Source organism: Stylophora pistillata, chromosome 1 (genome assembly GCF_964205215.1).
Source record: "Stylophora pistillata chromosome 1, jaStyPist1.2, whole genome shotgun sequence".
Classification (NCBI taxonomy): Eukaryota; Metazoa; Cnidaria; class Anthozoa; order Scleractinia; family Pocilloporidae; genus Stylophora; species Stylophora pistillata.
The window spans coordinates 58,308,803-58,331,033 of NC_142519.1; the positions used below are offsets into that span (position 1 = coordinate 58,308,803).

At 42.1% G+C, this 22,231-nt stretch overlaps 2 protein-coding genes and 3 pseudogenes across 2 annotated transcripts; 4 read left to right on the top strand and 1 right to left on the bottom strand.

Moving 5' to 3' along the window:
* The first annotated feature begins 162 nt into the window (after nt 1-162).
* LOC148743340 (uncharacterized) lies at nt 163-8,466 on the top strand. The gene is made up of 11 exons (XM_088725879.1): nt 163-382; nt 962-1,338; nt 1,842-2,009; nt 2,515-2,625; nt 2,978-3,094; nt 3,414-3,504; nt 3,970-4,350; nt 5,175-5,297; nt 5,741-5,866; nt 7,430-7,774; nt 8,194-8,466. Exons 1-11 carry the CDS (start codon nt 178-180, stop codon nt 8,325-8,327), a joined length of 2,178 nt encoding a protein of 725 aa, XP_088582005.1. The 5' UTR covers nt 163-177; the 3' UTR covers nt 8,328-8,466.
* Nucleotides 8,397-8,819, top strand: LOC148743341 (scavenger receptor cysteine-rich type 1 protein M130 pseudogene; annotated as a pseudogene).
* Nucleotides 8,820-9,941: 1,122 nt separating this feature from the next.
* LOC148743342 (uncharacterized) lies at nt 9,942-15,413 on the bottom strand. The gene is made up of 6 exons (XM_088750931.1): nt 15,368-15,413; nt 15,017-15,090; nt 14,074-14,220; nt 12,395-13,129; nt 11,710-11,859; nt 9,942-11,087 (listed from the first exon to the last, which is right to left on the bottom strand). The coding sequence occupies exons 1-6, from the start codon at nt 15,411-15,413 to the stop codon at nt 10,860-10,862; spliced, it is 1,380 nt and encodes a 459-aa protein (XP_088607057.1). The 3' UTR covers nt 9,942-10,859.
* Nucleotides 15,414-15,643: 230 nt separating this feature from the next.
* Nucleotides 15,644-17,840, top strand: LOC148743343 (uncharacterized; annotated as a pseudogene).
* On the top strand, nt 17,792-20,203 carry LOC148743344 (uncharacterized; annotated as a pseudogene).
* The last annotated feature ends 2,028 nt before the right edge of the window (nt 20,204-22,231 follow it).

Sequence of the window (22,231 nt, forward strand, 5' to 3'; positions counted from 1 at the left end):
CAAAGATGACGCAGGGCATGATGGTCAAAGGGCAAATATAAATGTGGACTATTTAGCTGTAGGAGGTAAGTTATGCAATGAACCATTTCTGTGTTTTCTTCTCGTTCTTTATTTTTCAATATAGCCTTCTTAAATAACGGTGTATCGTGCTTGCTTTTTCTAGACCTCGATCCCTGTATGAATGCAAGCTGCAGTTACCACAGTCATTGCGTTGCCTTGAGTCCTAGGCAGTTCATATGCCGCTGTAAAAGCAGCTGCCCATCATTCGAAGAACAAGTCTGTGCCTCCAACGGTCGTACTTTCAGAAACCTCTGCTTACTGAAGAAAGAAGTTTGTAGAACAAAAGGAAACTATTCTTATTATCACCCAGGAAGTTGCACAGGTATCAGAAGTATGATTATAATTAGTAAACAGTGAGGGCTGAAAACAGGGGGGGGGGGAGCAGACATTAACCTGAATTTTGTCGCTCTTTTAACAAGAAAGGTAACACGTGAGTCGCAATCGAGAGCGTCACTAAACAGATACATGTAAATATGGAGACTGTTGTTTTATGAAACTAATTTTAACAAATTCAGTCCTTTCGGGGCGTCAACTTGATGGAACTTTCCACCGAGTCAGTACTCCGATTGAAGATGGACAAACAACAACCAATGTGCGCGTCGCATTTATTTCTTTGTATATATTTTTCTCGGTATATTAGCATCTCTATTGCTAGAGGCCTGACAAGCCTCATTTTCATCCGAGTTTAAATAAAGTCATCATCATCATCATCATCATCAATTTTTACTGAAAATAGCTATCGACCAATGAGCGTGAGAGAATTTCTACAGTTCTTTATATTAGAACACTACGAAGCGACCAGAAAATACTCTGAGGTCTTTGTTACAACAACTTTGTCCTCTCACAGAACCAGTTACTGAGCTGATATGGTCTGGATTCAATTGTTTCCGCTCATTTGCAGGTTTTCCACTCCAGAGAGGAAGACATAAGTTTCGGAACGTCCCTTCCTGGGCAGAGGATCAGTGCGAATCCATAGACTTTGATCCTTTTGTATTCTATCCTCACAAGAAAGTCTACGTGCAACTTACTGTTAATCACTTTAATTATTCTGATCCCGGCACCGTGCATGAGGCCACCACACCCTGGGTTGAAAGCGTCAACAGCACTCAGTTCACAGCCTGCGTCACTCGAGCTGGCAGGAATGATTACCCCTCAGATAGCTTTGCCGACGTTGATTGGGTCGCATATCAGGGTGCTCCCTCTGGGGGAGTGGCTGGTGAAGAAAAGTTCTCCAGATGGTGGACTGGAACTAGCTGTAAAACAATTACCCTTCCAAGCGTATGTAAACTGTTGTGATCATGGATTGTAAGGGGGGTAGGGGAGAGAATCTCCTTGATTTGGCCTACAAATAGGGATGTGCCGCGTATCACAGGAATATCATTTTGGACTGGGACCCCTAAACAAAGTACAGTCTTAGCTTATAGGTCCCGGTGTACTTTTGTGTGAAAAAAATTGCTTTATTTCAATGTAATTCTAGACATACTGTTGGGATATACTGAGAGTTGCTTCCTAAATGATGATATGCACGAGGTCGACTGTTTTAATCCCAACAGCGAAAATTGGATTTTACTTCCTTAACAGGTTCAGGTCCTGGAAGGTTCGGGACGTACTCCCGTGCACGCTTTAAGCACAGAATCGACGTGCAAGAGATGGGGTGGGGAGGGGGGCGAGGGGGCAAATATCGCTGGTGGGCCTCTAATTGGTTCGAATATATCAACTCAAGATCGCGTTTATCATTTAAGCTACTTGGACATTATTGATCCAATTATTTGTTTTTTCAGGGAAAGTTCCTCACCTCGCCAACAGTAATTGTAACTGCTGAACACTACAGGTCAGGTTTAAAACATGACGCTACCTGCGTGTGGCTGGAAGATGTCTCAGCGAGTTCGTTTAAGATTTGTCTACGAGAGTTTCAAAACTTTGCAGGGGTTCATGATGACATCTCTGTGGTTAGTATTAAAACACAGGGCAGGAAACTACAGGATGTATATTTTTGTTTTGTTTTGTTTCAAGCACCATATTTCGGCTTCTTAAATCAGCCTTCTTGAGGTATGGGTAGAATTATCGTGGAAACTTCGCGTTCCTATGCGTTTTATTTTTGTCTTTTTTTTTTGAGATGCTCAGGATTTATTTGCCATTCAATAAAGAGAAAAAAAACGTTTTTAGGCTTTTAGATTGAGTCTCTGTTACAAAAGTATTTTTCAGTGGGAATAAATACTTATCCTTAGCAGAATTAACAGGGAGGGAAAGACAAATTCTGCAAAAAGGTCAGCATTTTGCTTTTTTTTTAATAAAACTCGCTTTTCAGGCAATTTGATTCTTTTCACGCTGAGTTCTCATTTTTTCCTTTTTCCTGACCGCCCTTTTCATTTATTTGGTTTTTGTTTAAGATACCCAATTTGGCATAAAGAAAACTGATGAATTTTCTCCTTTTTTCTTTGTACCCTCTTACAGAACTGGCTGGCGTTTGATTCCCTTCATAGACCACTCTTTAGAGAACACAACGATGTCAGCTTTCAAAGAAACCTTTCGCCTGTCAAGAATTATAACTTTGCCTTCTGCAAGGTAATTCAAAGTTATTAAGGGGGGGGGGGGGTGAATATCAAGGCGAAGGTTAGCCCGCGTTAGGCTCTCGCTCAGTGGAGACAGGTAAAAAAATGGAGCAAGCACTGGAAAGAAAAGTTGGGCTCCTCTTGACAACTACTAATTCACTTTTCTCCATTCGCCGAGGGTAAAAATGACTAACATAACGAAGAACCCTGTTTCTATCCTCCAATTTTTCTATGTTAGCTAAGGAAAGGACGACAAGTAGACAAATTGATTTTTCTTAAGTAACATTTGATTACCAGGTTTTACGTTTCACTGACACGGCCTGAATCCAAATACACTTGCCAGATTTTGAATTTTACGATCATAGAATGTAAGCTTCACTGGAAGTTACAGCAAATCACCAACCGTGCTTTTGACAGCCAAACATTCTACTTCTGGAGGAAATGCTGCTGCAGAATGCAATGGTATAGTGAGCTGGATAGAGGTAATTTGAAACTGTGTAAGAATGAATACATACAACTGAACAAAGCACGCACTGATAAATGGTTACTTTTAAATTACACAGAAGAACGATCTGACAAAAATAGCATGCCATTTCGTGCCATTTTAATGCCGCAACTGACTTAGCTACACGTACTGCTAAATTAGCCAAAAATGTTGTAACAAAAGACTTGGATAACTCGATGCGCTGACACTTATCAAATAATAAAATATTGAATTTTCAAGTATGCAGTTCTGCCGTCTCTCTTGTGACACCTGTAGGTCTTAAAACTATATTTATATCAATTAAATTTTTTCAATAGTTCATCACCACCTCTGGCTTTAGAATATGTGTCAAGGAAGTATTTGTCAATCGCTTTGATCCACTAACTGTATCATATGCAGTTCTAGCAGGTAAAATCTGGTACGGTGTCCTTGATTTTAATCATGGGGTGTGGTCCCTTGCCGGACGCATTTCTTAGGACACTTGCTTTCTTTCCCTCCATCCCCCTTAATTATTCCTTTTTAGGATTTTATAAGCACCGCCTGGCGATGAAGAACAAGGAAGAGATAGAAATAATGCGAATTAATTTTGTTAGTGTCTTGTAAGTGGTATTGTAAACAACTGTGTCTTGGAGTGTAAGTTAGTGGCATCACGAGCAAGCGAACAAGCAAGCCAAGGAAAAACAAACAAACAAATTAGCACCCCCCCAAAAAAATAAACAAGCAAACAAGCAAACGAAAGAGCATGCAAAAGATAATAACACCTAACCTAAGCAAGCAAATCATGCTAGAACAAAAAGCATGTACAAGCACAATATAATATTTTCTTAAAGAGAAAATGTGATTGAAATAAATTTGTTTAACTTTCTTCAACAGACATATGCCAGGCGGGATGGGCGTACTATAAAGGACACTGCTACAGAAGAATTTCATCCTGTGATTCCTGGAGTGGCAGCCAGGCAACATACGCCACTCTGGGGGCTAATCTTCCCAGCATTCACAGTCAGCAAGAAAATGTGTACATACAGAGTCTACATGGTAGTGATCACTCGTGGCTTGGCCTTTCTGACCAGAACACTGAAGGAACATTTTTGTGGAGTGATGGATCACAGTTTAATTTCCATTACTGGGCGAGCCAGCAGCCAAATAATTTTCACGATGAGGACTGCGTCCATACTCTTGGTTTCCTAAAAAGTCATAAGTATAGATGGAACGATGTAAATTGCTCAGACTGTCATAAATTCACTTGTAAGAAAGGTAGGTCTACCGGATGTTCGGATGTTGGGGAATTTCTTTTTATTTAGAGCAAAGTTCTGCGACAAAAGAGAGGAACACGTACAATCTCCTGGGTTTTATAACGCATGGGATTTAATAACATTATTCGAATAGTAGACGGCTGTGCCCGGAAAAGGGGCTTTACTGTCGCTTTCCTCAAGGGTTGTCCGGGGTCATTCTCTCTAAGGAAAAAGAAATTGAAATCTAGAAGCTGTGATGTAATTCCAGCATTGAGGCCATCAAAATGAGTGGTGTTTATAATAATTTATTAGTGAAGTCAAATGCCTTGCAAATCCCCCATTTGTTCTGTTTTATTTTGTTTTTTTCTTTATATAAAAATTTTGGCTGTCTTTTTGCCAAAACAAAATTGAAAAATCTTTTCACATGGAGAACATAAATCGAAGGTGCGCTCGTACCTCTTACCTCATAACCTTGCTTTTCCGGGTTTAATTTCAAATTTACATCTGAGTATAACAAAAACAAGTATGAGAATATGTTTTCAAACCAAATGGAGATTAACGTGTTTGTTTCGCGTTAACAAAGATATCCCATGGATTATAATCAGGAATATCATTTTTCAAAATATCCTATAGTAGCTAAACATAGTTTGCTAATAGTGTTCAAAGAGAATTCTGAAAAAATGCCTTTTTGACTGAGAAATAGAGCCCTTCCCCGAACAGTAACACAGTTCCCTTTACGTTCTTTCGTTAGCAAACCAAATGGAAATCTTTGCCAAATGATACCAAAAATTAATTCGAGAAGTGATGCTAAAAATACAAATATTCTGTTTACATTTTACCTCGTAGACTACAATGAATGCAAGGACTTTGCTTACAGCTGTCCAATTAACGCCACTTGTGTGAACAATGTTGGTTCTTACTCATGCCAATGTCCAGCTGGATTTCGCTTTAACGGAAGAAATTACACAGGTTAATGAATAATATATGGCAAGGCATTATAAACTGTTTATACTCTCTTGTTTATAGCTAAAGCCTAGAAGAATGTTTTGTAGTTATAATATTAGATATGAAATCAGCCAGGTTTTCAGGTTGTGTACTAGCTAGAGTAGTGAGACTGTTTGTTGTTATTTCATGTTATTTCTACGTTAATTAGTCAATTGTAATGAAATAAAAGTAATACTAATAATAATTGGTAGACCTCGTAGTTTGGTAAGTAGATGAAGTAAGAGGCGTAATTATATTCATCTAGCTTTTATTGGAGATATTTTAGGTTAGCTTTCAGCCTTTCAAGTTTGCGAGGAAACATTTGGCAATTTTCTTCCTTTGGTTTTTTGCTTGCATTGTAAATTTGTATTGCAAATTGGTAGCGCGTAATGTCACATGACAATAAATTGAGATATTTTATTGAACAGACGTTGACGAGTGCAGCTCGGGTTCATCTTCATGTCATGCTCAAAGCCAATGTGTGAATGTTCCTGGTTCGTATGAATGCATCTGTTTGCCAGGATATGCAGGGGATGGAAAAGCTAAATGTGAAGGTAAGAGTATCGGCATTAGAAGGCTCTTCCTTCCTCGCTTCAAGGCGTAGAGTCTTAAAACTACCATTTTTCTAAGACGTAAGTTTTCGTTTTACCATGGCTAACTGGCTTGTGACACTCTTATGATCCTTTTCACGTTGACCGAATCAGTATCTGCTAAAATGCTGGTATAGCATCAAACTAAGGTCAGCATAAATCACTCGGCCATCAACGTTTTACTTTGAATTTTTCTTTTGCATGTTTTTGTATTTCCATGGTATGATGGTTTGGGTTTATAGTAACGTATTACATCTAGACACGAGAATTCTCTGTCTCGAAGTCTCGGCCCTTATTTTTCTTTCTCATGCCATACTCCTGAGTGGGAGGGCGGAACACTGAGCTTGGCTCGTTTTTCATCACATTGAGTCAAATGTTTCCTGTCCGGCCCCGCCCAACTGAGCAAATTGGCATTTTATTATTTGACTACTGCTTTTGCCTTTGTTACTCTTTCTCACTTGCGAGGCCTTACGCTGGACTGTGCAGCTTTTTCCGGCCCTTCTCGCGCCATCACCTACGGCTGTAACTGTAAACTGTAAACTGTATTTATTAAGAAAAACATTGCAGTTAAAAAACTGAATTGCGTCTCTTTACAAGTAAGAAATAAGAAATGATCTATAACTACTACTATAATAAAATTACAAAGACGACTACTCTTAAAAATCACTGAAATGCTTCCCTCGCACTCTTAACAATAAATGAATTTCCAAATCTGTTTGTCTTTACAAGAGGCGTGGCAAACCTCCTCTGCCTTCTCAGCTCATATGAAATAGAAACTGAGGGACGCAGTAGGCTGGTAATCTTACTACGTGGATCATTAACAATAGACCTAAACAGATGTTCTGCTAAATTTTCCTGGTGGGCCCTGATGGACTCGAGCCCTGCTAACTGAAGGGCGTCCGAGTAGTGCACCCTGGGAAAAGTACACGAGAGGGCCCTCCTTTGCACACTTTCAAGCTCGACTTGAAGATACTTTGGTAAACTGTAATGGAAAACAGGACAAGCGTAGTCTAGTGAAGACCTACTACATGCGCAAAAATATGTTACAAGATCTGAAGTAGGAACATGCGCACGCTTAAGTTGAATAAGAAAGTACAGTTTCTTAGACGCTTTCTTAACAAGTTCTTCTATATGGTCGTTCAACGTTAACGTATCTATAACTGTCAAACCGAGTAACTTTGTGCTCTGTATGGTTTGGATAGGAGATCCGTCTATGCAGACCCAAGGGAGTTGCAGGGGATCACGACTGAAGGATATAACTAATTCTTTAGATTTCTCGCCATTAAGCTGGCACAAATTTTCCTTGGACCGGTCGTAGATCGCTTCTACTGCTTCTTGTGACTTGCTCTGTTGGCCTTTAGGTATGCTCCCTGATACCATAGTACGGCCCTCATATCCCGCGCACACAGGGATTTTTATCATGATGGTTTTCAGTAATAGCTCTCACGGGGCCGTATATGGTCCATGATAAGACTTTTTTCTGCCTCGTTTAGCTCTATCCTACTTACGTTTCTCTATTTCCGACAGCTCCACGCCTGACAGCAACAAGCTCTTGCGTGTTGTCCACCTCAAACAGTACGTCTGGTTACATCAGAATAACTCAAGCTGACTCGCAATATAACAATAATATGGATTGCAGATGGAATTGTTCCTCCAATGCAGTTTTGGAACTTGTCTTCTCCAGTTTTCGTACTGAATCGTCTGCTGATTTCGTGTCTGTGTACGATGGCGGGTCGGTGTCTTCGCCTCTGATAAGAAAAATGAGTGGATCTTCTCTCCCACCACCTATTATAAGTTCTTCTAATAATCTCTACGTAAAGTTTTCGTCTGATGGCTCAAATACGTACGACGGTTTTGAAGCAGTATATCGAGGTAAAGCTATCAAAAGGTGGCTCAAGATGTTTTGATAATTCAAAAACTAGTCGGAGCGAGACGATTTCCTCCTAGAAACACCCTTAGTTTTCAGCCTTATGTGCTCGAAACTCGATAGACAAGTTCTGTGAACACTATTTCTATAGGAATTTTTTTTCTGCAAAGTTTGGCAGAAGAGTTAGTCGCGCTAGTTACTGTTCAGAGTCATTTGATTTTTTTTATAACGTAAGGTGGCTTCAGGCGGTAGAGCTTCATTTCCCTACATCTTACTCTATCTTGCAAAAATGCGACTCTATTGTATTGCAGTTTCATATGTTATGTTAGTACATGCAGATGCTTTAATAACAGCTGAAAGAACAACGTCAGTTACCTCAAGTTATTTATCAACCTGCTACTTATTCTCTAACTTCTGTTATCAGTTCTTACGGCTGGATCCATACGCAACAGTGGAAACAAAGCCATTGGAAGGGTTGAAGTTTACTATGATGGCCAGTGGGGTACGATTTGTGACGATGCGTGGGATATCAACGATGCTAACGTAGTATGCAGGTAGCTTGGCTACGCACGAGCTAATCGAGCTTACAGTGGCGCCACCCACGGCCAAGGTACTGGTCCGATTTGGATGGACGACCTGGCATGCTCAGGCAGTGAGTCTCATGTATATGACTGTAGACATCGAGGATGGGGAAACCATGATTGTACACACAGTAGGGACGCCAGTGTGGAGTGTTTCTTGCCAGTCCGTTTGGTGAATGATGGCGCTAGCTATGGCCGCGTGGAGGTCTATCACAATGGGCAGTGGGGCACGGTCTGTGATGATAGTTGGGATATGAATGATGCTTATGTGGTTTGCAGTCAGCTTGGGTTTCCCAGCGCATCATCAGCTCCTCATAACGCGCGATACGGTCAGGGACCTGATCCCATCTGGATGGATGACGTAAATTGTCAAGGAGGAGAAGCTTCTCTATTGAACTGTACACATAATGGCTGGGGAAACAAAAACTGTGGCCATTTTGAGGATGCCAGCGTAATATGTAACACTTAGAAAACTCCGAAAACATCTTGCTTTTTACTAGCTATAATTGCTGAAACTAGTTACATTATTATAGTGTGTAAAAGAGAAATATCACTTCGGAATGGGTGAAACTTAAATTTAGAGTTAAAAATCAAAAGCTCTCTACAAGTAGGAAGAGATCACATTTACTTTGAGTCACTCATACTTTGCCTTCTACGTTTCGAAACCTAATTTCTTTGGTAAATATGAAGTTAGAAACAAATAAAACGTGACTTATCTAAATATTAGCAGAGGCTGTGCCGAAGGCAAAACATCGTCATGTTGATTGATCTAGGACGGTTTGTAAATAGAAACCTCATTAAGTAGGCTTTCATTTCGCGTTTTCAATTTTACAAATTTTGTAAACAACTTCACGTTTTCGAATGAACAAATTCAGGTAAATGAAGAAAAATAATTTGTACAATGTTCTTAGTTAGAATGTGTCTTTAATGATAAATAAAATACTAGAGGTGACAAAGTATCACAAAGCTTTTTTTGAATAGATAACAACTTTCTGTCATCCTTCAATTATTCTTAGTGGTCTCCCTAGTGCGTATGAAATTTGTATTCGATTTCCTTCTTACTTGTCCGCGTATTAGTGTTATGGCAGAAGTTACAGTATTTGTCTGGTTTCACATGTTTTCAACCTTTCTGTGTTCTCTCGACACTTTTCGCCCTTCCATCCCGTCCTATGTTGAGGGCGTCCGCTAGGTCTCTCTAATCTCATGATAAAAGAACAAGTAACACTGGTGTGACTACACAATTCTTTTTCCAATTTGAAGTCGTAGTATGAATTGTTTTTGGATTTGAGTTTATAGGCGTAAATTAAAAAACTTTTTGGCTGGGATGTCTTTTAGGCCTTCAATGGCCGTCGTGACGTGATGTGAAAGGTCAATACAGGTGAAATTTGGAAAGCTCTTAAGCAGCCTTAGAAACACAACACCTTTCCTCTAAGATTGTGAATCACCGTAACATGATGTCCTTATGAAAAGGCATTATCTTTGACAATCGTATATTGCTTTACGTTTAACAACTTCTCACCGAAAAGGAGGTGGTTAGTGGTGGATATTTACCGAGCCGCGAAAAACAGTGAGATAATAGAGCACAAAAAGATGATTTTAAGTTATTTATTCCTGCAACCATTACAATATTTTTGGGCTTGGAAGTGAATACCAAAGGGAATTCGAAGTTTGAGTTGCTAATCAGAGCGTACCTTCGATGCTATCCTTTGTTTGAGTATATATTACAATGATATACAGACAAGATACCAAGAATGGTAAAACAAAACCAAGTACGAGACAAATAAAGCTACGGTAACCAGCGGCGGATTTACATTTATATATAGATATTAATCACTTACGGCGAGTAATAAAATAACAGTTATGTTGGAGCGAATCACATCAATCCCTTCCATGCGACCTCGCCTTACCAAGAGGATATCACTTGGCGTGAACAAAACTATGACGTCCCCAGTCATTACCCTCTTTTGTTCAGCTACTTTTTGTTAATTTCAGTGACTTTCAAGCTCTAAAGAAAGGTTTTTACTTCCGGGTAACGCGGTTTGCATTTCCCTATCACCTCTGACTAGTTACAACTTTTTACCTAGCAGATAATTATGCTGTTTTGAAACTTATTATTCAAGAGTATTTAGGTTTTATTTTTTTATGCGGTAAACCCGTTCTTGTTTCTGCTTTGGAGGAACTTCGAACATTTCCTAATAAGCTAACGCTAACGAGAGTAGCTAGTGTCGCAAAATAAAAACCAAAGTAATCACCACGTGCACGTCAAATCAAAATAGGGAAGCTATCGAAAAGCAAACTGGGAAAATCTTGATACCCGTGAGGTTAAAAAATGGCGGTGACTAGATTGCGATGTTCTTCAGAATTTTCTACTGGGGGGGAAGGGGGATTGGGCACTAAGATAAAACTAATGCAAAGCAGGTTTACCATCAAAACTTGATCAAAAACTACTTCATTGTTTCAAGGTCACTATGGTAATTATAGTTTCATGTTTCTATGATTATCACGAAGGTTAAAATGCAAGAAAATAGGCAGTCATGCCGGCCAGGAAAATAGCAGTAGACGGGAAAATCACATGACCGGTGTTAGGTTTAGTTCCAGTCTTCGCTTCCATCGCTTCCATCGCTTCCGTTATCATGTTATGTTTGCCACTTAGTATCCCGGTTACGTTGTGTTTTGACAGGTCGACGTTTGCATCAGTTCCACTTAAAGCCCACACAATTGTTACTTGGGTATCATCCTGATAATGATAGCAATACAAAGACTTGATGAATGAAGGAACGAAGGAACGAAGGCAACGAGGGAATAAGAGAACGAAGGAACAGCAAAATGAGGGAACAAGGGAACAAAGGAACAAGGGAACGAAGGCACGATGGAACGAGGTGACGAGGGAAAGAGGGAACGAGGGAATAGGGGAACGAGGAAACGAGAAAACAGGGAAACGAAGAAATATATTGGATGAGTGAATGAGTAAGTGAGGAATGAATGAATATGAATGATTGAATGAATGAAGAAGTAAACGAGTTTGAACCATTGTGGATAAGTGCATAGATGAAGGATAAATGAATGTATGAATGAATTAATAGAAGTATGATTGGACAGATGAGAAACAAATTGAAAGCCTGTTACTTGTTCTTTACATTTAAAGAAAACTGATAACCAACCATATTGGCCTGTTATATACTATGAAAAACTCCTCTATTCATAGTACACAGTTTTCGATTTCTCACACAGATTTATTTCTTGAAATGTTGGCACGGCCTCAATATGCAAAGCCATCGGTGACCAGCTTTCTTTCCTCGAATTAAGCCAAATTTTGTGATTGATTTTTATAGCCTGCAGTGTCTGGCTAAAAGTCTTACCTGGAACTGCACATCATCGGCAATGTCTCCTGTTACAGCATCCCTGGAGAACTCCACCATGGTTGTACCGTCCTTTTCACTCACCTTTGTGAGGAGGAGGCTTTGCTTTGGGTTTCTGGTTGGTTTTGATAAGGACGTGCTCCAGTAATTCTGTTAGCAAACGAAGGCAAATGCCATTGATTTTAAATTGCATATTTATAGAGTTTGTTAAAGGTTGGCGGGCCCTACCTAGTATTTACTCTAAAATAAGGTTCATCTATGTTATTTTCACTCTTTCGTTTGTCTCTCTTTCATTTGCAATGCGTTTGTGAGTCAGTCACGGAATGGGTAACTCACAGAGTCAATTTATCAGCTAATAGTTAGTAAGTCAGTCAGTCAGCCATTCAGTGAGTCAGCAACTCAGTCGGTTTTTATTAAGTCAGTCAGTCATTTAGTAAATTAGTTATCCAATAAGCTAGTCAGTCAGCCAGTCAGTCAATCAGCCAATCAGCCATGCAGTGAGTCCGTTAGCCAGTGTGTCAGTGAATCAGTCAGTGAATCAATGAGCCAGCCAGTCAGTCGGTCGGTCCATCAGTAGGTTGGCTAGTTAGCCATGTTAGTCAGTCAATTAACCAACCAATCAGATTGTCACTCAGTCAGTCAATTAACTCGTTCATTCATCCAGGCTTTCTTCCGTGATACCAACCCGGATATATCCGTCATTGGAGGCAAATCCACCCACTGCGATATCGTAGTTTTTCATGCCTTTTCCATCAGTTGTTGTGGTAAATCCTACAGCACACCAACCGGTTGTTTTACAGGTCATCTTGAACATCAGTTTGCTGTTGCTGTAGGTCCATTCGAGTTTGAATGAGCCATCGGGAGACATGACACTTGCGTATTTTGGAGGAGCCATTGGAGTCGTGGGAGCCACCGATTCTTTTGTCGGTGGAGCCACCGATTCTTTTGTCGTTGGAGCCACCGATTCTTTTGTCGTTGGAGTCACCGATTCTTTTGTCGTTGGAGCCACCGATTCTTTTGTCGGTGGAGCCACCGATTCTTTTGTCGTTGGAGCCACCGATTCTTTTGTCGTTAGAGCCACCGATTCTTTTGTCGTTGGAGCCACCGATTCTTTTGTCGTTGGAGCCACCGATTCTTTTGTTGTTGGAGCCACCGATTCTTTTGTCGTTGGAGTCACCGATTCTTTTGTCGTTGGAGCCAACGATTCTTTTGTCATGGCAGCCACCGATTCTTTTGTCGACATCATTGTTGCCGATGGCAGTATGGCTGTTGTTGATGGCAACGGCGGAGGTTCCTTCGCTAAAGAAATCAAGTTAAATCTCCCATCCAATATTTTGGTCTTGTCGTGTTTTGACAAACCATTATTGTTTGCATCATCGCTGACCTTCGAGGCGAATATTACTTTAACTTCAGTGGTGTTCTGCAAAAAGCAAAAACAAAAATAAAACAAAAGAAATTTTTCAAGAAGATGATTGATTGAGAAATCTTAGGCTGGGTTTTCCTTTTTCGAAGGGCGTGGGGGACGGGGTGGTAGGTGGGCTGAGAACAGATGCTGGAGGTGAATCGTTCAATGGGGATCAGTCACACATGTTCTTTAAGAATATACTTCTTCCATATTTTCTGCAGAAAATTCTTTAGACAGGGTGGGTGAGGGGGGTCTAAGACACTCGCCCCCTCCCTCCTGAAAGATTTCCACTCCCCCTCCCCTATCTGAAAGCTTTAAGCCAAATTTTACGCATGACATCCCTGTCAAAGAACAAATGAAAAATTATATCTGTATATTCACATTTATTATCACTGCAATTATAACGTATAGGATCTCTGAAATTTTTCTCTTTTCTTCACTCCTTAATTGGAAAAATTAAAAAAAAACAACCTGTCATATCAACACTCGGTAATTTCATTAGAACCCGACAAGACCCGTTACGCCTAACCTAATGGTATAGCTTCGCACAAAAACTTCATGCACCCATCCCACTCATGTGGCAACTTTTTTAATCCTATTCAAACTGAGAACAACTTGACTTTCCGACACAAAAAAAGATATCCAATCGACCTAAAACTAAAAAAGGCGAATTTAAAGCAATGTTGTCTTTCAAGTTGTTAAATCTTATAAATCACTATAATATATCTTTCTTCCATATTTTCTGTAGAAAGTTCTTTGGTTAGAGTGGAAGAGGGAGGGTGGGTGGGGGGGTCTAAGGTACTCGTTTACTTCCCCACTGAAGGATTTCCGCTAAAGGATTTCCGCTGCGAACACCTCGGCTTTCCGGCATGAAAAGATATCATATCGACTTAAAACTAGAAAAGGCGAATTTAGAGCAGTGTTGTCATCTTTACGCTACTAAATCGTATCATTGATACCTTAAATTGGACGTCTTCAGCATCTCCCGTCTCAGCATCCCTGTAAAACTCCACAGTGGTTATCCCACCAGCTTCAGAGGCTGATATGAGTTTGTAACTTTGTATTCCATCTTTTTTCGGTGGTCCCGGCCCTCGGCTCCAGTAATCCTGTCAAAACAGAGTCTAACCGCCTCAGGTTTACCATAAAGCGTCAAAGTGAAAAACACCACCGTTTATAATTTCAACCTAAATTTTTTATATAGAGAACTTGTCGATTGAGTATCCTAGAACCAAATCCACCGTACTCAGGGCAGCCAATCAGAAAGAGTAGGAGCGATGATAACTCAAAATAAACCATATATGGTCAGCTACAAGCGTAAGCGCGGGAAAAAAAACAAGCGAGTGTCCGAGTCATGATCGGTTTTAATTTTGCATCTGATTGGTTGAAAGGGTAGCGGAAGTAATCTACACCAGTCACGTACAGATCATTTCCTAGAAAATTAACCAACAGTGAGTGACGGGGAAACTTGTTTGCCTAACAAAGCTTAATTTTAAGATTAGGAATATCGTAAGTCGACTGTAGCCTAGCAACATTCCTCACAACAATTTTATGAGAACAACTGAAGGACGCGGTCACGATAACTCACACCTACGGCGAAATCATTAGACTGAGAGCGTGAAAGACGAGAAGATAATATTTCATCACGAGACTTCGTACTCCATTTCTTCAGGTTTTAATAATAATAATAATAATAATAATATGTATGATAATAATAATAATAATAATAATAATAATAATAATAATTTACATTTATATAGCGCAGACCTCTATATGAATATATTCAGTCGCGCTTCACAATATCGTAAGATAAAATTATGGCAAAAGTAACTGAGATATATGAGGCAATACTCTACTTTTAGGTGATCATGACAGAGAACTATATAGTAAGTATGTTAAATGTACAGTGTATATGTGTGTGACACGTCGAGGCATGCAAGCATTCTGCACATTACTGTGGTCAACCAAGTCGAGGGTTTCTGCAGGGTAAATATATGTAGAATGATTATTCGCTTTTTCTTAGTCTGACATTTTATTGGTAAATAATTTGGCGACAATCCATTACTATTGTCAGAAAAGTGACGTCAGTCTTGTAACCTTGCAACGCGAAATTAAGGGTGGTCTTTACGATATTCTGGGTTTGTAAAAGAATAGGTTAATATCGACGCGATACGAAGGTGTGACGACTAGAATAAAGATAGAATAAAAAACTACGCGAGTGACTAGTGTTGCTGTACTGGGATTTCCAACACTAACTGGCACCTCCGACGGGACTGAGATCGAGACATGGAACTGGAGGCATTACAGAAGGATTTGGACGCAAAACTCAAGCTTTTGGCGTACGAGCAAATAAAGGGAAAGGGCATTGTGGACAAGGCAAACGCGACATCTATTGGGAGACACCGTGACTCGTTGGTGTGTTAAGCAAAAGAAGCGGACGAGATCAAATTAAAGATCGAAGAGAAGAAGATTGCAAAAGGTGAGCAAATGGACGAGGTATGTGCATGGAGCAATGAAATGGATAAAGTTATTGAGGGTGTAGATGCGGAGATCGAATACTTTGGGAAGTGTCTGGGGGAGGTGAAGAAAAAAACGCAAATGGCCGAAAAAGAAAGCGAGAAAGCGACAATCGCGACGGAGAGAGAGGAGCAACTCGCGTTTGAAAAGGCACAATGGGAAATGAAGCTTGATTACGAAACAAAAATCAGAAGAATTAGGTAGCAAAAAAGGGAAAGGGTTATTAGGCGATTTCGGAATGCACGCAAAGTTGCCAAAGCTATGAATAATGAAGTTTGATGGGTCCTTCGAACAATGCCTCTCTTTTTGGAACAAATTTTCCGCGGAAATAGACGCGACAGATCGGTCAGCAGTGACCAAGCTCGCTTATCTAAACGAACTCCTTGTTACAAAGGTACGAGCGGACATAGATGGACTCCCGTTCAATCTTGAGGGGTACGAAAGGGCGAAGGCCATCCTAAAATCGGAGTACGGGAAAACGTCAGAAATTGTAAATGCATATGTAAACAACATCATGGGTTTGCCTACCATCATAAGCGCCAGTCCAAAAGAGATTAATGAGTTTTACAAAAAGTATCTGTTCAATGTACAAAGCTTACAGACGCTCGGGAAGTTACGTGAAGTCTCCGGAAATGTGAGGGCGGTGTTAGACAAACTGAAAGGAATAAAGGGAGACTTAGTCCGGGGACACGAAGATTGGCGAGACTGGGATTTCGCTAAACTGATTCAGGCAATTAAAAGTTGCAGAGACATAAATTCAGAAGGAGAGGAAAGCGATGGTGCGAGTGTGTCCAAGAGGAAGAATGATCGCAACGACTGGAATGCACGCGTTCCGCCGCCACGCGGAAGGTCTAATCAGGTCCAACAACAAGCAAGTGGAAGACAGATGCGCGGGTGCGTCTATTGCGATGACACGAATCACACATCCGCTAATTGCACCAAAGTTGTCGCGGTCGGAGACCGCAAACGAATTCTGAGCCAAAAACAGTTGTGTTTTAATTGTACAAGTGACAAACACAGAGCAGACAGCTGTAGAAGCCGCGGGTGTCATAACTGTCGACGCAGACATCGCACGTCAATATGTGATCACCCACCAAGCGGTCACACAACGAGAGGAAGATTCATGACGGCACAAAACAAAGGAACAGAGAGAGTCGTGTATCCCGTTGTTGTCGTAGAAGTAAATGGAATCAAGTGCCGCGCACTCCTAGACACTGGGGCAGGCAGCTCATACGCGTCGTCAGCTATCCTTGAACACCTGGGAAACAAACCGCTACGAGAAGAATTCAAGTGCATAGAGATGATGCTTGGGTCAACAAACAAGGTCATCGGAATTCATAGCGTGACGATTGGCAGTCTCGACGGAAAATTCCGGTTGGAAACGGAAGTCACCAGAGTAGACCGTAGTACATTGCTATCACTTGACAACCCAGGATATGCTGAGATACTGGATAAATATCCCTACTTAGATGGGGTATACATGGACGACAGAGACGAGAAGCCTGAGCTACCAGTCCACATTATCCTGGGTGCGAGCGAGTACGCGAAAATAAAGACAGAAACCATACCAAAGATCGGACGTTCCGGCGAACCTGTTGCAGAGCTAACAAAGTTCGGATGGACAATTATGTCACCAGGTAAAGAAGTTGACCTCTCTAATATGTTCTTGACACAGACGACAGCGGCAGATTACGAACAACTATGCAAATTAGATGCTCTAGGACTGCGTGACACACCAGGCGGAGATCAAGCAGATGTTTATGAAGAATTCAAGGAACAATTAACACGAGGGCCAGAGGGGTGGTACGAGACGGGGCTACCCTGGAGAGGAAACCACCCTCCACTGCCCAACCACAGAGCGGGAAGTTTGAAGCGATTGGAAAGTACCATTCGGAAACTGGAGAAGAACGGAATACTCCAGAAATATGACGCCATAATTAAAGAGCAGCTTAACGAGGGAATAGTGGAGCGAGTGTCAGGCCCACCAGTGGGAAAGGAGTTCTATATTCCACATAAAGCAGTGGTGAGAGAGGCTGCAGAGAGTACCAAACTTCGAATCGTGTACGACGCCTCAGCCCGACAGTGGAGTCTCCTGGTGAGTCTCTTAGCGAAGATACTACATTCGCAAAAGAACAGTTGGGTGCACCTCAAGAAGGAGGGGGATCTATTCTCGGGTTTCCATGGAACAAGCGACAAGATACCATTAAAATAAATTTCCCAACTGACCGCACCCAAGTGACAAAGAGAGGGATACTAGCGAAGATAGCAAGAGTGTATGACCCGTTAGGGCTCGCAGCGCCTATGACATTGAGTGGAAAACTACTATACCGAGACGCATGTGATTTGAAAGTCGGATGGGATGCTCAACTTCCTGGTCAACTGGGAACCAAGTGGTCAAGATGGGAAGCACAGCTACCAGTGAGCATTTCCGTACCCAGAGCCATACCTCAACACTTTGAAGAGATCAGCAACATTGAGCTACATTGTTTCGGCGACGCAAGCGGACAAAGGCGTTTCTGCGGCAGTGTACGGTGTCATATCTCAACCATCCGGTGATAGTGTTGGGCTGATAGCAGCCAAAGCTAGACTGGCGAAGCTAGGTCTGACCATTCCCCGCCTCGAGTTGGTCTCAGGTCACATGGCGACCAATCTCATTGTGAACGTTAAGGAAGCATTAGAGGGTTCCCAGTTGGAAATATGTTCTGCTGGTTGGACAGCAGCGTTACGTTACATTGGATCAAGGGAGCAGGGAGTTACAAGCAGTTCGTAAGCAATCGAGTGCAGAAAATCCAGCAACACCCAGATGTAAACTGGCCTCATGTGGGTACAAAAGACAACCCAGCTGACCTTGGCAGTCGGAGCGGAAGCGTAGAAAATGAAGAGCTATGGTGGAGAGGGCCTGAGTGGCTACTAGACCGAGAGCGATGGCCAGCCGATATTAAGACAACGGCCACACCAGACAGTCAGGCGGAAGCAAAAGTGATACGGGAAGTATTCGCTGTAGCACAAGCTAAGACAGACATCCTAGACGCCTTGCTGATCAAGTTCAACTCATGGAAAACCCTAAGGGTTTGTGCGTGGGTGACACGTTTCATGCATAACCTACGGAGCGAAAAGACGAGAAGATCTAATGGACCACTCACGACAGAGGAGATCGAGATGCAGCGACACCTGTGGCTAAAGTGAGCACAGGTGAATTTGAAGAGAGAAGAGCGGTTCGAAGATCATTGTGTACAGCTGAACCTACAAGAAAACGCAGATGGGTTACTGGAATGCCGAGGACGGATTCAGGGAGACTATCCCATTTACTTGCCTGAGTCTCATCCGTTCGCGGAGAAGATGGTTGCAGACGCGCATATCAGGACACTCCACGGGGGAGTGAGCCTCACAATGGCAAAGATTCGAGAAAGGTACTGGGTTCCTAGGTTGCGACGCCTTGCAAAAAGAGTCGTTAAAGCCTGTAACGGCTGCAAGCGGTTCCGCGCCACAGCGTTCGCGGCTCCGCTGCCAGGACAGCTACCAAGGGATCGTACCGAAGGAGAAAATGCGTTCCAAGTAGTCGGAGTGGATTTCGCCGGACCACTGAAGTCTAGAAAGGGGAGGAATCATGAAGGCAAAGCTTACATAACGCTTTACGCCTGTAGCCTGACCAGAGGTATTTACCTTGAGCTACTACCCAGCCTAGCAACGGGAGAATTCCTTCGATGCCTGAAACGGTTTATCGCCCGACGTGGCCGACCAGAGAAGATTTACTCAGACAACGGGAGTACCTTCGTGGCGGCAGCTAAGTGGCTGAAACAAGTCATGACTGACGAACGCCTCAACGAATTCCTCTCCCGTCAGGAAATCAAGTGGCAATTCAACCTAAGCAGAGCACCCTGGTGGGGAGGGCAGTTCGAGAGAATGGTTGGATTGGTGAAGAGAAGTCTACAGAAGACCATTGGAAACGGGTTCCTAACGTGGACCGAGTTAGAGGAGGTTATACTAGACGTAGAGGTTGCAGTCAACAACCGACCTTCAAGTTACGTGGAGGACGATGTGCAGCTACCGATCTTGACCCCCCACTCCCTGTTGTTTGGTCAACCAAATGCACTACTCGAGTTGGAACCACACCGCATAGAAGACGGTGAATTACGCAAGCGAGCAAAGTATCTCAGACGATGCAAGGAGGCCGTCTGGAAACGATGGACGGGGGAGTACGTAAAGGGGCTGCGCGAACGCCATCGTCTAAAGAATCCTGGAAAGCCACACAATCCTAGTGTCGGCGAGGTCGTGCTGATCAAGTCGGACGACAAGAGTCGCGGGAAATGGAAGGTCGGGATCGTCACGGAACTAATCAAAGGGCGTGATGGTGTTGTTCGGGGAGCAAAGTTGCGCACAGGCACCTCACACCTAGAGCGAGCAGTACAGCAGCTGTATCCGTTAGAACTGTCATGTGATCGACCGGGAGACGGTGACAGACCTCCAACGACCGAGTTGCGCATTGAAGCGCCAGTGTTAAGGCCTTTCCGTGATGCAGCCGTCGCAGCGAGATTGCGTATGGAGGATCTTGCTCACGATGAGGAAGGGGATTGAACTGTGAACCAAACCGAAACAGATTGGATGATAACAGCGGATTGGATGCTTGAACATTCTACTTATGAACTGAACATCTGCCAGTATGGCTACTGATTGATCAATGATTAGTGTGATTAGGAAATCGATTGAGAATTCTAGATGATAGATTCGTTCATAAAATTTAAGGGAAAAGGTTCATTTCTCGACAGACATTTGCTCTCCGAGACCAATGGGGGGAGGGTGTCGGAAAAGTGACGTCAGCCTTGTAACCTCGCAACGCGAAACCAAGGGTGGTCTTTACGAAACAGAAAAGCTTTTACAAAAGAAACAGAAACTCTATTATATTCCCTTCTCGTTCTTAATTACTAGAGGACCATATTTACGCGACTTAATGAGTGAAAAACCGGTTAGCCGAACTTAACAGCAAAAAGTGCAGTTTTCACACTTTTACAGTTTTGTTCCTCTCTACTTTCAATTTTATTGACTTTAACTTAGATGAAGATTTTCTGAAGAATGCACTAAGCCTTGTAAATAAAGACGAGATGGAAACCTTTCAGCACCTTTGAACGCAACCCCCTGGGGAGATATGAAACAAGAATGTTGTTTCAACATTGCTCAGAACACGGCAGAAGTCTGAGAAACCCTGAAACTCGGTGTCTGATATATAATCTTAATTTGCTCGGCTTTATTTCGAAAGATTTATTTTACCATTCTTGCATGATCTCGATGCCTGCCAAAGCGGTTTGGCAAAATGAAAGCAAACTGTCAATGTGTTAAACAAAAATAAGAAACGAAATTTATCGATGAAGAAAATATTGCTGATTTACTTACATCTACGTATCCTGCACCAGAGGCATATCCTGTCACGGCTATGTCATAATTGACCATGTTTTTGCCATCAGCTGTTGTGGTAAATCCTACAGCACACCAACCGGTTGTTTTACAGGTCATCTTGAACATCAGTGTGCTGTTGCTGTAGGTCCATTCGAGTTTGAATGAGCCATCGGGAGACATGACACTTGCGTATTTTGGAGGAGCCATTGGAGTCGTAGGAGCCACCGATTGTTTTGTCGACATCATTGTTGCCGTTGGTTGTATGGCTGTTGTTGATGGCAACGGCGGAGGTTCGTTCGCTAAAGAAATCAAGTTATATCTCCCATCCAATATTTTGGTCTTGTCGTGTTTTGACAAACCATTATTGTTCGCATCACTGAGGACTTTCGAGGCGAATATCACTTTAACTTCGGTGTTATTCTGCACAAAGGAAAAAATGAATAAAACAAAGAAAAAATTGCAAAAAGATGGGTTTTCCTCAGTTTCGAAGGGGGTGGGGGGACGGGGTGTTTGTTGGTTTGAGAACAGATGCTGGGGATGAATCGTTCAATGGGGATCTGTTAGACATGTTCCCTAAGAATATCTTTCTTCCATATTTTATGTAGAAAATTCTTTGGATAGGGTGAATGGGGGGGGGGGGGGGGGTCAAAGATACCCGTTTTCTTCCCACCTGAAGGATCTCCGGTGAAGGATTTCCGCTGCGAACAACTCGGCCTTTCGGCATGAAAAGATATCATATCGACTTAAAACTAGAAAAGGCGAATTTAGAGCAGTGTTGTCATATTTACGCTACTAAATCGTATCATTAATACCTTAAATTGGACGTCTTCAGCATCTCCCGTCTCAGCATCCCTGTAAAACTCCACAGTGGTTTTCCCACCAGCTTCAGAGGCTGATATGAGTTTGTAACTTTGTATTCCATCTTTTTTCGGTGGTCCCGGCCCTCGGCTCCAGTAATCCTGTGAAAAGAAAGTCCAACCGCCTCAGGTTTACCATAAAGCGTCAAAGTGAAAAACACCAGCGTTTATAATTTCAACCTAAATTTTTATATAGAAAATTTGTCGATTGAGTATCGTAGATCCAAACCCAACGTACTCAGGGCAGCCAATCAGAAAAAGTAGGAGCGATGATAACTCAAAATAAACCATATATGGTCAGGTACAAGCGCAAGCGCGGGAAAAAAAAAAGCGAGTGTCCGAGTCATGATCGGTT

Bases quoted from the DNA above. Each gene is read 5' to 3' on its own strand.
- LOC148743340 (XM_088725879.1), top strand. From the start codon at position 178: ATGAATGCAAGCTGCAGTTACCACAGTCATTGCGTTGCCTTGAGTCCT. The intron at 1,339-1,841 runs GTATGTAAACTG...TTGTTTTTTCAG, and splicing joins AAACAATTACCCTTCCAAGC to GGAAAGTTCCTCACCTCGCC. The intron at 3,095-3,413 runs GTAATTTGAAAC...TTTTTTCAATAG, and splicing joins GTATAGTGAGCTGGATAGAG to TTCATCACCACCTCTGGCTT.
- LOC148743342 (XM_088750931.1), bottom strand. From the start codon at position 15,413: ATGCCTCCAGTTCCATGTCTCGATCTCAGTCCCGTCGGAGGTGCCA. The intron at 13,130-14,073 runs GTATCAATGATA...TGCTTTTTGCAG, and splicing joins CTGAAGACGTCCAATTTAAG to AACACCACTGAAGTTAAAGT. The intron at 11,088-11,709 runs GTAAGACTTTTA...TATCATTATCAG, and splicing joins CCGATGATGTGCAGTTCCAG to GATGATACCCAAGTAACAAT.